The 14,224-nt window shown below is 40.3% G+C and overlaps 1 protein-coding gene across 4 annotated transcripts in view; it reads left to right on the top strand.

Moving 5' to 3' along the window:
- fancb (FA complementation group B) overlaps positions 1–13,842 on the top strand; it is a 42,968-nt gene extending 29,126 nt beyond the window's left edge. For all 4 annotated transcript variants that reach the window (XM_072514126.1, XM_072514127.1, XM_072514124.1 and 1 more), the window contains 3 exons: positions 1,013–1,467; positions 11,947–12,187; positions 13,062–13,842. In XM_072514126.1, the coding sequence (XP_072370227.1) occupies positions 1,013–1,467; positions 11,947–12,187; positions 13,062–13,500 (1,135 nt within the window). In that variant the 3' untranslated portion in view covers positions 13,501–13,842. The remainder of the gene's footprint in view (positions 1–1,012; positions 1,468–11,946; positions 12,188–13,061) is intronic.
- The last annotated feature ends 382 nt before the right edge of the window (positions 13,843–14,224 follow it).

Here is a 14,224-nt window from a genome sequence, read left to right as displayed (position 1 = left end):
AGGCTATACTTGTAGATAAATACAAATTGTTGCGTGGTGCAGATTTTCTGATTTTGGTAATTTTTGCAAAATTTATTTTACAGTTAATGCACAGTAAACTCCTGACTTAATTGATATCAAAATAGATTACATTCATACAAATTCTTAATGTTTTCCTAAAATAAGATTTTTAGGAAAATGATCCAGTCACTCTTCATAGGTATTGAGCGCACAACAACAAAATTACTAAAGAATCTTGGGTGAACCTTTAGGGAACCATTTAAAATGTGCTACTGATTACAAAGTTCCAACTTTTGAAATGATATAGCCCTTGATTAATATATAGTCTATCTCAGAATTTAAAGTACACTGCATGCCTAATCAATGGTTCTAGTGCACACAAAGCAACCTTTTACTATTCTATCCAATACTTTGCTATATGGATGGAGGTTTATAACTAGGTTAGAAAGTGTGTAATCATGGGTAGTATATTGGATAGGAGTGATTGTTTAATTACAGTATGTGACAGGAGTACTCATTCCTTAAATAAGTTAGACTCTGAATTTTCAGTATTTGTCTATTATATTTACATAATTGTAACATCAATAAAGACAATGTTCGGAATTCTCCAGTCGCTGCGATTCAATTTTCCTGCCAGCAGCACAGCCTCACCAGCGGGTTTCATGGCGGTGAGGGGTGGTTACAATGGAAAATCCCACTGACAATCGGCGGAAAGATAGAATCCCACCGTCAGTGAATGGCGTGCAGCTGAGAAACCCTCGGCCGATGAACCAGAGAATGCCGTCCATTATCTTTTTACTGAATATTGTGTATAATTCTGCTTAAACAAATAATTTCCTCATTTTTGGTAGTATAGATGGGATGAAATTAGACACTTGAACCAATTTTAAGGATTATAATGAGTAAACTAAAATGAAAACCTTTTTAGACTCATTTATTGAAATCTACTACCTTACATTTTAATAGTTAATAATGACATGCCCTTGTGAGACTTTTCTATTGATCCTTACAGAACTTTTGACTGTGTGAGTTTGTCGCTGGTGATGGATCATGACCTCCTTAATAGTGCTCCAGTGATTCAATCTCAAAGTAAAGTATTGAAGCTAAACAAACCTCAAGTATTGCCGTCATTTCCCAATTATCTAACAGAACCTCCGTTAAAGAAGCCTAGACTAGAGATGCAAGACATACATACTTTGAGCAGCTACCATAAGGAAGACCTGTGTTTTAAGATTTACAAAGATCATACGCAGACCATCACAGTCGTCACAAACCTGTCACCGCTACTGGTATACAATACTATCCACTGCTCTGTATTATTACACGGTACAATGGGTCATATTCAGAAAAATGAATTGATGAAAAGAGCGATGATCATACCATGTGGGAAAGTATCTTTAAGCCTGGATGACTTTTGGAATGAAAAGTATGCAATAAACTCGTTGCAGAATCCTTTGCTGAGTACAGGTAACTGTAATGGTTTGTAAATTCAAATGAATTTATAAAAATTAGCAAGATTTTATTAATTATAGAGTTTCGCAAATGGTTGACCTTAAAATAAAAATTGCTTTTATGTGGAAAAAAATAATTATATATGTTACCAGGGAGCTCAATAAAATTGAAATGGCTAACGTACAGAGAATTGCATATTTAACATGCCTGAAAAACTTTTAATTTTCCCACTCAATTTGGAAAAGACATCACAGACTTCAAAAGCAAAATGATGCAGTGCTAGAATCTTAAAAAGCTGGAAATACTCAGCAGGTTTGTTAGCATCAGTAGAATGAGAAAAAGCATTAACATTTCCAGTCAATGAACAATTATCGTCCGAACTGGAACAAGTAAGTGATGTAACAGACTTTAAGCGGTCATGTGAGTGTCCCTTTAAGAACATAGAACATAGAAAATACAGCACAGAACAGGCCCTTCGGCCCACGATGTTGTGCCGAACCTTTGTCCTAGATTAATCATAGATTATCATTGAATTTACAGTGCAGAAGGAGGCCATTCGGCCCATTGAGTCTGCACCGGCTCTTGGAAAGAGCACCCTACCCAAGGTCAACACCTCCACCCAACACTAAGGGCAATTTTGGACACTAAGGGCAATTTATCATGGCCAATCCACCTAACCTGCACATCTTTGGACTGTGGGATGAAACCGGAGCACCCGGAGGAAACCCACGCCCACACGGGGAGGATGTGCAGACTCCGCACAGACAGTGACACAAGCCGGAATCGAACCTGGGACCCAGGAGCTGTGAAGCAATTGTGCTATCCACAATGCTACCGTGCTGCCCTTAAGAACAAAATAATCTACACTATATCATTCTACCGTAATCCATGTACCTATCCAATAGCTGCTTGAAGGTCCCTAATGTTTCCGACTCAACTACTTCCACAGGCAGTGCATTCCATGCCCCCACTACTCTCTGGGTAAATAACCTACCTCTGACATCCCCCCCTATATCTTCCACCATTCACCTTAAATTTATGTCCTCTTGTAATGCTTTGTTCCACCTGGGGAAAAAGTCTCTGACTGTCTACTCTATCTATTCCCCTGATCATCTTATAAACCTCTATCAAGTCGCCCCTCATCCTTCTCCGTTCTAATGAGAAAAGGCCTAGCACCCTCGACCTTTCCTCGTAAGACCTACTCTCCATTCCAGGCAACATCCTGGTAAATCCCCTTTGCACCTTGTCCAAAGCTTCCACATCCTTCCTAAAATGAGGCGACCAGAACTGTATACAGTACTCCAAATGTGGCCTTACCAAAGTTTTGTACAGCTGCATCATCACCTCACGGCTCTTAAATTCAATCCCTCTGTTAATGAACGCTAGCACACCATAGGCCTTCTTCACAGCTCTATCCACTTGAGTGGCAACTTTTAAAGATGTATGAACATAGACCCCAAGATCTCTCTGCTCCTCCACATTGCCAAGAACTCTACCGTTAACCCTGTATTCCGCATTCATATTTATCCTTCCAAAATGGACAACCTCACTCTTTTCAGGGTTAAACTCCATCTGCCACTTCTCAGCCAGGCTCTGCATCCTATCTATGTCTCTTTGCAGCCGACAACAGCCCTCCTCACTATCCACAACTCCACCAATCTTCGTATCGTCTGCAAATTTACTGACCCACCCTTCAACTCCCTCATCCAAGTCATTAATGAAAATCACAAACAGCAGAGGACCCAGAACGGATCCCTGCTGTACGCCACTGGTAACTGGGATCCAGGCTGAATATTTGCCATCCACCACCACTCTCTGACTTCTATTGGTTAGCCAGTTCGTTATCCAACTGGCCAAATTTCCCACTATCCCATGCCTCCTTACTTTCTGCATAAGCCTACCATGGGGAACCTTATCAAATGCCTTACTAAAATCCATGTACACTACATCCACTGCTTTACCTTAATACACATGCTTGGTCACCTCCTCAAAGAATTCAATAAGACTTGTAAGGCAAGACCTACCCCTCACAAATCCATGCTGACTATCCCTAATCAAGCAGTGTCTTTCCAGATGCTCAGCAATCCTATCCTTCAGTACTCTTTCCATTACTTTGCCTACCACTGAAGTAAGACTAACTGGCCTGTAATTCCCAGGGTTATCCCTAGTCCCTTTTTTGAACAGGGGCACGGCATTCGCCACTCTCCAATTCCCTGGTACCACCCCTGTTGACAGTGAGGACGAAAAGATCATTGCCAACGGCTCTGCAATTTCATCTCTTGCTTCCCATAGAATCCTTGGATATATCCCGTCTATCCTCAAGTTTCAAAATGCCCAACACATCTTCCTTCCTAACAAGTATTTCCTCGAGCTTACCAGTCTGTTTCACACAGTCCTCTCCAACAATATGGCCCCTCTCATTTGTAAATACAGAAGAAAAGTACTCGTTCAAGACCTCTCCTATCTCTTCAGACTCAATACACAATCTCCCGCTACTGCCCTTGATCGGACCTACCCTCGCTCTAGTCATTCTCATATTTCTCTCATATGTGTAAAAGGCCTTGGGGTTTTCCTTGATCCTACCCGCCAAAGATTGTTTATGCCCTCTCTTAGCTCTCCTAATCCCTTTCTTCAGTTCCCTCCTGGCTATCTTGTATCCCTCCAGCGTCCTGTCTGAACCTTGTTTCCTCAGCCTTACATAAGTCTCCTTTTTCCTCTTAACAAGACATTCAACCTCTCTTGTCAACCATGGTTTCCTCACTCGACCATCTCTTCCCTGCCTGACAGGGACATACATATCAAGGACACGTAGTACCTTTTCCTTGAACAAATTCCACATTTCACTTGTGTCCTTCCCTGACAGCCGATGTTCCCAACTTATGCACTTCAATTCTTGTCTGACAACATCGTATTTACCCTTCCCCCAATTGTAAACCTTGCCCTGTTTTACCACATGGCTTGTTGCATGGCTTCAGTGATGTCATTTGTGGGTGGAGTTGGGTTGTGGCTGTCAGGTGAGAGGGGGCTTAGTGTTTTGGTTTCATTTTTGGTTTTGTTCGTGTGGACTGCAGAAGAAGAAGCAGTGTTGGAAAGTACTGTGTTAAGTTGAAGGAAGTTTTCCTTGATTTCTGTTTTATTTTAAAGCTGTTCCAGTGAACTGAAAGCACATTGGGTCTGGTAACCTTGAAGCTAAAGTTGCTTTCCTGAAGGAGTTTTGAATCTGCTAGTTGGAAACTGAACCAGAATCTCAGGGAAAAGACCAGTCCCATACAAGTGAGATTACAGTGTGCTGGGCCATGCCCTTGAAAGGGGTTTTGGTTTTATTGGATTTTATATTGAATTGAAACAGCTAAGGAGGATTCCTTAAGAGTTATATACATAGATTACTGTAGCTGCTGTGTTTTTTAGCTGGGCCTATATTCGATCGATGAGGGAGGGATCGCATTGAAATTCAGAGTACTGAGAGGCCTAGATAGAGTGGGTTTGGAGAAGATGTTTCCACTAATTGGGAGAGACTAGAACCCAGGGCACAGCCTCAGACTGAAGGGATAATGCTTTAAAACTGAGATGAGGAGGAATTTCTTCAGCCAGAGGGTGGTGAATCTGTGGAACTCGTTGCCACAGAAGGCTGTGGAGACCAAGTCACTGTGTCTTTAGAGATAGATAGGTTCTTGATTAATATGGGTACCAGGGGTTATGGGGAGATGACAGGAGAATGGGGATAAGAAAAATATCAGCCATGATCAAATGGGGGAGCAGACTCGATGGGGCCAAATGGCCTAATTCTGCTTCTGTATCTTATGGTAAAGAAAATATGGGCTGGAGGAGGTGTAAATGAAAAAAGCAAAATCACCACAAACAGGTGCTATCCAAATGAAAATGCGGGGAAATATTATGATCTTAAATGTTGAACTCAATGATGGTCTGGAAGGGTCTAAAGTGTCTAATCAACAGACGCAGTGCTGTTCATCAAGTTTTTGTTGAGCTTCATCGAAACAACTAAGGAGGTCAAGGACAGAGAGGTCAAAGTGAAAATAGGGCAGAACATGAAAGGCAAACAGAAATCAATCACCCAATCTCATTTCTTCTTCCCAATATACCGGAGAGCACATTATGAGCAGTGAGTGTTCAGTGCACAAAAATAAAAGAAGTAAAAATAAATCACTCCAGCCTCGAAGGTGTGCTTACAACTTTGGACAGTGAGAATGTAGGAGGAAAAAGGGTAAATTTTGCATCCCCTGTGCTTGCATAGGAAAAGGATAAGGGTGTTGGATGTGATGGAGTAGAAGTGTGTTGCAAAGGGAGCAGTCCTTTCAGAATACTGGGAGGGGAGGGAAGGATTTATTTGTTAGTGGTGTCACCCTGAAGGTGGCAGAAATGTTGGAGGTTGGAGGATGATCTGTTGAATGTTGAGTTGTGGGATGTAAGATAATGATATGGAGAATCTTAACATGTTTCTGGGAGGAGAAAGGGTGAGAGCAGAAGTGTGGGAAATAGAACAAACTCCGTCAGCCGTCGTTGGGGATTCCTTGGTTGAGGAAAAAGAAAGACGTATTGGAAGCTCTTGTATGAAAGGTGGCATCTTCAAAGTCACTGATGTGGAGAAACTAGAAAATTGGAATAGAGTCCTGACAGGAAGCTAGTTTCGAGGAAGTGCAGTTAAGGTAGCTGTGGGAGTAAATATTGATTAACTTCAACTTTGAATCCATAGAATCCCTACAGTGCATAAGGAGGCCATTCATCCCATCGAGTTTGCACCGACCCTCTGAAAGAGCACCCTACCTAGGCTTACTCCCCCGCCCTACCCCTGTAACCCTGCGCATTGATCACGGCCAACTCACCTAACCTTGCTCGTCTTTGGACACGAAAACAAAATTTAACGTGGCCAATCCACCTAATCTGCACACCTTCGACAAAAGTTTATTCAGAATGATTGTTCAGTGTTCTCCGGTTTTTGGTTCACATCTTGTTATGGGAGTTGAGTTAGCTGGTCTTAACTAGCACAGTGCCTATAAATTGTGAGGGCACTAGAGTTAGTTGGAGTCATTCTTAGATGTTTTGTAATGATTTCCTGGAAAAGTCAGATTTGGTGCCCATCACTAATTGCCCTTGAGAAGGTGGCAGCAAGCCACCTTGAACCGCTGCAGTCTATGTGGTGCAGATACACCGACAATGCTGTTAAGGGAGTTCCAGGATATTGACCCAGGGACAGCGAAGGAATGGTGATAGAACTCAGGATGGTGTGTGCCTTGGAGGGGAACTTGCAGGTGACAGTATTCCTATGCATCTGCTGCCCTTGAGGTGGTGAAGATCGCGGATTTGGAAAGGCCGTTGAAGGACTTAACTATTAATGAGTTGCCTCGGTGCAACTTGTATACTTGTATATGTTATCACTCTGCGCTGGTGGTGGAGAGAATAAATGTTTAAGGTGGTGGATGGGGCTCCAATCACGTAGGGTGGGATTCTCCGGCCTCCCAGCTGCGTGTTTCTCTGCTCCCGCCGCTGTCAATGGGAACTCTCATTGGGAACTTCATGCCATCGGGAAACCTGCGGTGGAGTGTGGGTGTGCTGCCGTTGGCACCAGAGAATCCTGCAGCCGGAGAATTCCGGCCATAGACTGCTTTGTCTTGGATAGTGTGGAGCTTCTTGAGTGTTGGTGCTGCACTCACCCAGACAGTTGGAACTGCATTCATCCAAATAAGTGAAGAGCAGTACTTCAAACTCCTGACTTGCATTTTGACATGTTCGACTGGCTTTGGGGAAGTGGGAGGTGAGTTATTCGCCTCATGGTTCCCAACCTTGTGGCTCTTGTGACTGGTCTAGTTCAGTTTCTGGTAAATGGTAAACCCAGGAGGTTGATAATAGAGGAATCTGATGGTAATGCTGCTGAATGTCAAGTGGAGTTGGTTGGACTCTCCCTTGTTAGGGGTGGTCATTTTCTGGCACCTATGTAGCACAAATGTTACTTGCATTTATCAGCCTAAGCCTGAATGTTGTCCAAATCTTGCTCCATGTGGGCATGGACTTCAGATTCTGAGAAGATATAAAAGGTGCAGAACAATGTGCAATCATTAGCGAACATCCCTTATGATGAAGGGAAGTTCAACGATAAAGCATTTGAATGCTTCGGACATTATCCTGAGGTGCCTTTACAGCGATGTTCCAGAACTGAAATGATTGACCTCCAACAACCACAGCCATCTTCTTTTGAGCTCGGTATGAGTCCAACCACTAGAGACTTTTCCCCTGATTCCCACTGATTTCAATTTTGCCAAAGCTCCTTGATGCTATACTTGGTGAAATGCTACCTTGATGTTAAGGGCAGTCACTTTCACCTCCCTGCTTGGATTCAGCTCTTTTGTCCATGTTTGGACCAAGGCTGTAATCAGATCCGGAGCCAAATGGCCCCGACAGAATCTAATCTGAGCATCAGTGAGCATTTAGTTGCTGTGTTAGTGCCATTTGATGGCACTGTTGATGACATCTTCCATCATTTTGCTACGTATCATGAGGAGGTTGTTGGGGCAGTAATTGGATGGATTAAACCGATTCTGTCCACAAAAAGCAGAACCAATCTGGGCAATTTTTCATATTTGTTCAGGAGATGCAGTTGTAGTTAACTGATTTTTTTTAAAATCAGCCTGGAACCCCATTTTTGCTTGCTATCTGATTTCTGGGAGTTATATGTATTTTTCTGGACATCAATTAAGACCAAGTCTGGGCATGTATGTAATGTCTCCTACAATCAAATCACATGGTGTCACCCATGGACCTATGCCCTTCAAAAGTGATTGCCTTCAGGGAAGGGAAGAGATTTAATAATACATATTTCTGAGATTTTCATTTCACTACATGCTATGCCATAAAGCTGCAGTTCATACCCTGCCCTGTGCTGTGACAAATCAGACACTAAAATGTATTGCATTTTCTTTGCTTCACATATTATTTGGCTAGGGAGGTTAACTCTGACATTGTATTTATTATTATATTACTTTGCTTTTCTAAATTTGCTGTTCCTAAATATTAATGTAATTGTTCCAAACGTCAATAGTCTGAAAGCAATTATTTAATGCAACTGTTGGTTGTTGAATTCTCTAGTTTGTAAAGAGTAAGAAAAACAATGTTTTGTATCAACTAATTCATTACAAAGTTTCACCTCTAAACATCTCTGTTCCTGTGACATTCAATTTTTTGACGTCACTATTGGTCTTGGAAGCCAAGCCAGTGAGTTAACTTATAAAGTATTTGAACAATGTCTCACCATCCTAGAACACTGCTGTGGTATAATGCTTATGCCAAATTGAAATATTTTGCAACATATTAATAATTGCAACACGGCTATGGTAATCTCTTTCCCAATGAAATCCAGCTTTTCAAATTAACTGGACTCCATTAACACCCATTGTCAGTCCAATAAAGATTTAACCTTCAAGCTCCAGCCTTCTCTTTGTGTCCAAATTCAGAAAAGACTGCACTTCTATTCAAAAATCCTCCCTACATTGAACAGTTATTTCTTCTAACACTTTTTGTATTGTGTTTGCATTGAATTTATACCTTTTTTCTAATGAAAATAATCTAATTTGAAATGTTTTATAAATAACTGGTTCAAAATCATTATATGTCCTAGAATCATAGAAACGTTACAGCACAAAAGGAGGCCATTCGGCTGATCTTGTCCATGCCAGCCTGAGGACATCCAGGTGCCTTTTCTAATCCCACCTTCCTTGCATCTGGTCCATTGCTCTGTAGCTTGGAGCACTTACCGTGCAGGTCCAGGTACTTTAGTTTAGGGTCTCTGCCTCCACCACCAACTCGGGCAGCAAATTCCAGACACCCACTACCCTCCGCATAAAAAAAGTACTTCCTGATGTCTCCTCCACACCTTCTGCCTCTTATCTTGAATCTTTGTCCCCTGGTTCTAGAATTCTCTGCCAAGGGAAACAATTTTATCCTGTCCCTCTTATCTCTTCCCCTCTACAATTAAAATCCCTTTGCTTTCTGATTTTCACTTCAAACCTTTCTACCTTCCCTCAAGGTAGAACAGGCGGGAATATGACTTACTAGAATTGTAATGATTGTAGGGCAGCATGGTTAGCGATGGCGCCGAGGTCCCAGGTTCGATCCCGGCTCTGGGTCACTGTCCGTGTGGAGTTTGCACATTCTCCCCATGTTTGCGTGGGTTTTGCCCCCACAACCCAAAGATGCGCAGGGTAGGTGGATTGGCCACGCTAAATTGCCCCTTAATTGGAAAAATGAATTGGGTACTCTAAAATTTTTTTTTTTAAAGAATTGTAATGATTGTAACAGTTATGTCCCAATAACTGTGTTGAAAGTAAACATTAGAGATGAAGCCATTTCTGTCTCTGAAATATGCACATTTTGTTCATGACTTTAGTCTTTTGTGGCTAAAGATGGAATTCCACAGATATTCTGTTAAATGATTTTAGTCCTGTGATATTCATTGAGTTTATTTAAGAACTATTTCTTCCCTCACTGAATAAGACTTCTCCACATTTTTCCCACTAAATTTGTTTATTTTTATCATAAAACATATACATTGCATGTTACATGGTAAATTGCTCCTAGCCTTCTAAAACCTCATGACATCAGCTTTCTGTGAGCATGGTACATATTAAATTATAGGGCTTTATTCATTGATTGCTCAGAGTATATCATGTGCTTCAGCTTCACAGTCTGCACAACGTTCTGTCAATAACTAGGATTCTTTCGCCCTTTTTTAAAACTACTTTTCAGATTGGGAACTGAGCATTACTATCACACGTCCTCCAAATTCATTAAGATTGTTTCTTTAATAATTTAAGCTTGCCAATTTGTAGTCTTTTTTTCTGTGAAGGTAATCAAGCACTTGGTTAAAATTGTTTTTGGGTAATGAAGTAAAAACCTGATTGATTTTGATTTCCACAGCTATTTTTACACCAGTAATTAAAATGTCTCTCTTCATTTGCCAAATAATCTCGTTGTGGTCAACACTTTATTGTTCAAATCTAAAAGGGAGTCTACCCATTTGAAATATCTGGGAATATTAGTATCCATCCTAGTCTTGACAATATCTCCAACAGTTCCAAATTCCCTCATACATGGGATCTGTTCAAGGACAACAGATAAAACTTCCTGCAAAGAACCTCGCACCCCAAAATGTGGGGAAAAAGATCCACCAATTCTCAAGAATTTGATTCCTTCAGATTCCTTAAAATAGCAGAGGAGTGCTGCCAGGAGCTAGTTAATATATTTTGTAGCCTCCTCTGACCATTATTGTTGCTAATTATTAACAATTATTCAGTGTCTGCCCCAATGATTATTTCTAAAACCAAAAGAAAAGTCAATGGATAGATATCCTGAAACAAAAATAGCACACATCAAGTTACTCAGCCCCTGGAGAGATAATAAATTAGTCAGGTTTCGGGTTGCTGCTGTTCTTCAACATTTGCTTTTCAGAAGGAAATCCTGCTGCATTCTTCTACTCAGGAAACCAAAAATTAGTTCATTTCTTTGGTATCTTTCCTCTGGTGGCTGATGCACGATTTTAGTCTAACTTCTGAAATGGAAACTTCTAAGTGTTCTCTATGTATAGAAAAACCCACGCCCCTCATGATCAATTTACCTGTCCACCGGTGAAGTAAATGAAACCACCAATGCTGGCAATCTGAATTAAAAGCAGAAAATAAGATTATAGTAAATAGCTTGAATTGAACACACCAGCGCAGCAGTCTGACTGGCCTCCTTGTGCTACACTGATTTATATGATGGTCAGTCAGCAGAAGAGAGCAAAATAGATTAACATGATGGATGAGATTCTTCATTAGAACACAGATTAATTTGTTATGATCAGCATGTCCTCTTCTATTGCTTGATTTAGAATTATTGGAATATAATTATTTTCCCTTGAATTAAGCCAGGAATCCATTTCAGGCTATATGGTATCATGGGTCAATCCTGAATCATTCCGAGTACATTTTCCATTTGTGCAGCTTCAGAAGTTGTAATGAATACAATTATATTTTACCTTGAATGCCTTTGTGACTTCAGTGATTTCAGGTTATTCAGAAACAAATTGCTCTAATGGAATAAAAAAATATTTTGCGAATTGTTCTAATGAGAAGCCTTCAGTCAAGTTCAACTTTAGACTTTTAAGTACTCCTTTGGTTTAGCTAGAATTTGACTTTATAATTACCTAATTGATTTATTCCTCTAAGTTTTAAAATAGCTGTGATCCCAGCACTATTGTTTTACAATGCTTGACTAGTTTTGAACCAAATGTTCAGTACTCTGAAACAAATTAACCTTGCAGATTAAAAATTCTATTTGGATCAATATTTCTGGTCAAGTTTTCTTACAGTTCACATGTTTTGTAATATCTACCAGGTAAAACTGTCATGGCTTAAAAATAACTGGAACATTTTCATTAAAAAACTAACCATTATTTTCCTGACTTTGTCCTGCAGATCACCATTACGGTATTTTTTATTTCCATAGATAATGCGGTAGAAGATATTTATACCACCATGGCTATCTCTCAAAGGTCATCCTTCAAAATATTTTCCCCTGAATATACTTTGGCTCAGGTGAAAGATTGGCTACTGGGTCCAATGCAGTGTGAACCTTTGAATATCTGCCCTGTGTATCTGCTGTGCTCCAAACAGGGACCTCTACAGGGCATCCTTCTTAGCTGGCATCCACAAAATCCTTTTAAAGGGACTTTAACAGTTCTTTGCAAGTAAGCATTTCTTACAATAGTACTTGAAAAAGGCAGAAAACAAATTAATTGTGTGTTATCCTCGACAATGGTGAGGTTGTCTTTGTCAGATGTTACCTCACCATTGGAGAGGTCAGAGTGTTATATAGATCTTCAATTGATCATCTGTAAGTAATGTTGGAGGAATGCAGTTCTATCAATTCCTCAGTGCAGATCATATTGCATGTCAACATCGTGAATTCTTCTGGTTCTTTCAGTTCTGAGACACCTACTATGAGAGAAGGAAAACATAGGAGGAATTTTCTTAAAATCCATGGAGTAGTGCATTTCACGCAAAATAAAATTATGTACAACCTTTTCCTTATATATCCTGATACATCAGTTAATGTAGCAGTTTCACTTTCACACCAGCCACCTTTGTGCTCTGCATCATGAGATTGTAGTTTAACCCTACTCCAAGATTTGAACATATTATCAATGCTGACATTTCAATCCTGACCAAAGTCCTCCATTACCATAGATACTATTTATCAGATAGGCCATTAAACGGAGGCTCTAACTGCCTAATCAGGTAATTGTGAGGAAATAAAAATCCTATGACCTTTGAAGAGGAGCAGGAGTCCTCTTGAGGTCCTAGGCAATATTCATCAACCAACATCATCAAAACATCTCTCACTTGTTGCTTGTGGGGCATGTTCACAAATTGTGCAGTGTGCTTGCCTACAAAACAATTGACATTGAATAAAAATATATTGCATTGGCTGACCCATGCTTTGTGAACTCTGAAGTTAAGACAAAGTTGTAAAAATGCAAGCTTTCTTCCTTGTTCGAACACTAATGTTAGTGTGCATCTCATCTCAACCCACTCAGTTTCTTTTGAATTTTTTCCTCACAGAAATCAATCATCTTTGCTGATGTTCCTTCATGGCCTCATCAGAGTCCTTCCGCCGGATTGTGTGATAACACACATGAGAACTGGATCTGAAGACCAAATTACAGACATTTTGGGATGTGCTCTTGAGCAAGAGGCTCGTGCCTTCAGAAACATCATCACTTCTGCTATCTCAGAAACCAAGAATGAGTTCACAATGAGAACAAAAACGGAGAAAAAACAGAATAGTTTGCCTCCCACTCCCTTATTAGATAGTGAGGAAAAGATACAGGAGTACAGAGAGAAATTTCAAATTGAACAAGAGCAAAGTACTTTGGGGATGCACCTGTCAATTACAGGTTTCCACTATAGAGACATTACAAAGAAATTGACTGATATGCAGCTAAACACAGATAATTCGGTGTGGAGGCTCAGTAGATTACACAGTTCAGTTTGTATTTAATAATTAAGTTCTAATTTCCATGAATTCATCAGAGAAGCTAATTGATTAGACACAAAGAGCCTCTTTGAAGTTTCCTTTTCTTTACCTCCCTTGGCATGTCAATATTAAAACACTGTACTGGCACTAAAGTAATCTTTACCCTTATGTGGACATCACATGTTGCGGAATTTAGTATCAGACAAACTTCTCCGATTAGTTTCTGTGGGAAGAAAATGTGAAGTTTCAATGAGTAATCAAGAAAAAAAAATAGTTTTTAGAATTATATTCCAAAACTTAATACATTTTGTACTTCCATAATGTCATTTGTATCAGTTATAAATTCTATATGAAGCCATAGTATTACTGCTGGTGTTTGTGTGTCTTTCTTTGGGCATCAGGCAAATGACACGGAATAAATGACAGCTGAGATTTCGATGTTATGAGATTCATGAGTCAGGAACAAACCTGCTGTCCTGTGGGCTTAATCATAGAGTGGAGAACACAACTGAATATGGTTAGCATCCAGATGCCTCATAATTATTAGGGTATCCCTTTAGTTTGCCACTTGTGCTGACCTTGAACTCCATCCACCCAAAAAGACACTTCCTACTTCAAGGGATCTCACTTGTCTCACTTGCTGATTACTTACTTGGACAAGATCAGATTTGAACAATGGTGTGCATCACCTTTCTGACTCTGTGCACCACCCTCTACCCCACCCCTGTCACGCACCAATTTCCCCCAT

This window comes from Scyliorhinus torazame, chromosome 8 (genome assembly GCF_047496885.1).
Source record: "Scyliorhinus torazame isolate Kashiwa2021f chromosome 8, sScyTor2.1, whole genome shotgun sequence".
NCBI lineage: Eukaryota > Metazoa > Chordata > Chondrichthyes > Carcharhiniformes > Scyliorhinidae > Scyliorhinus > Scyliorhinus torazame.
This window is presented reverse-complemented; position numbering and strand designations above follow the sequence as displayed.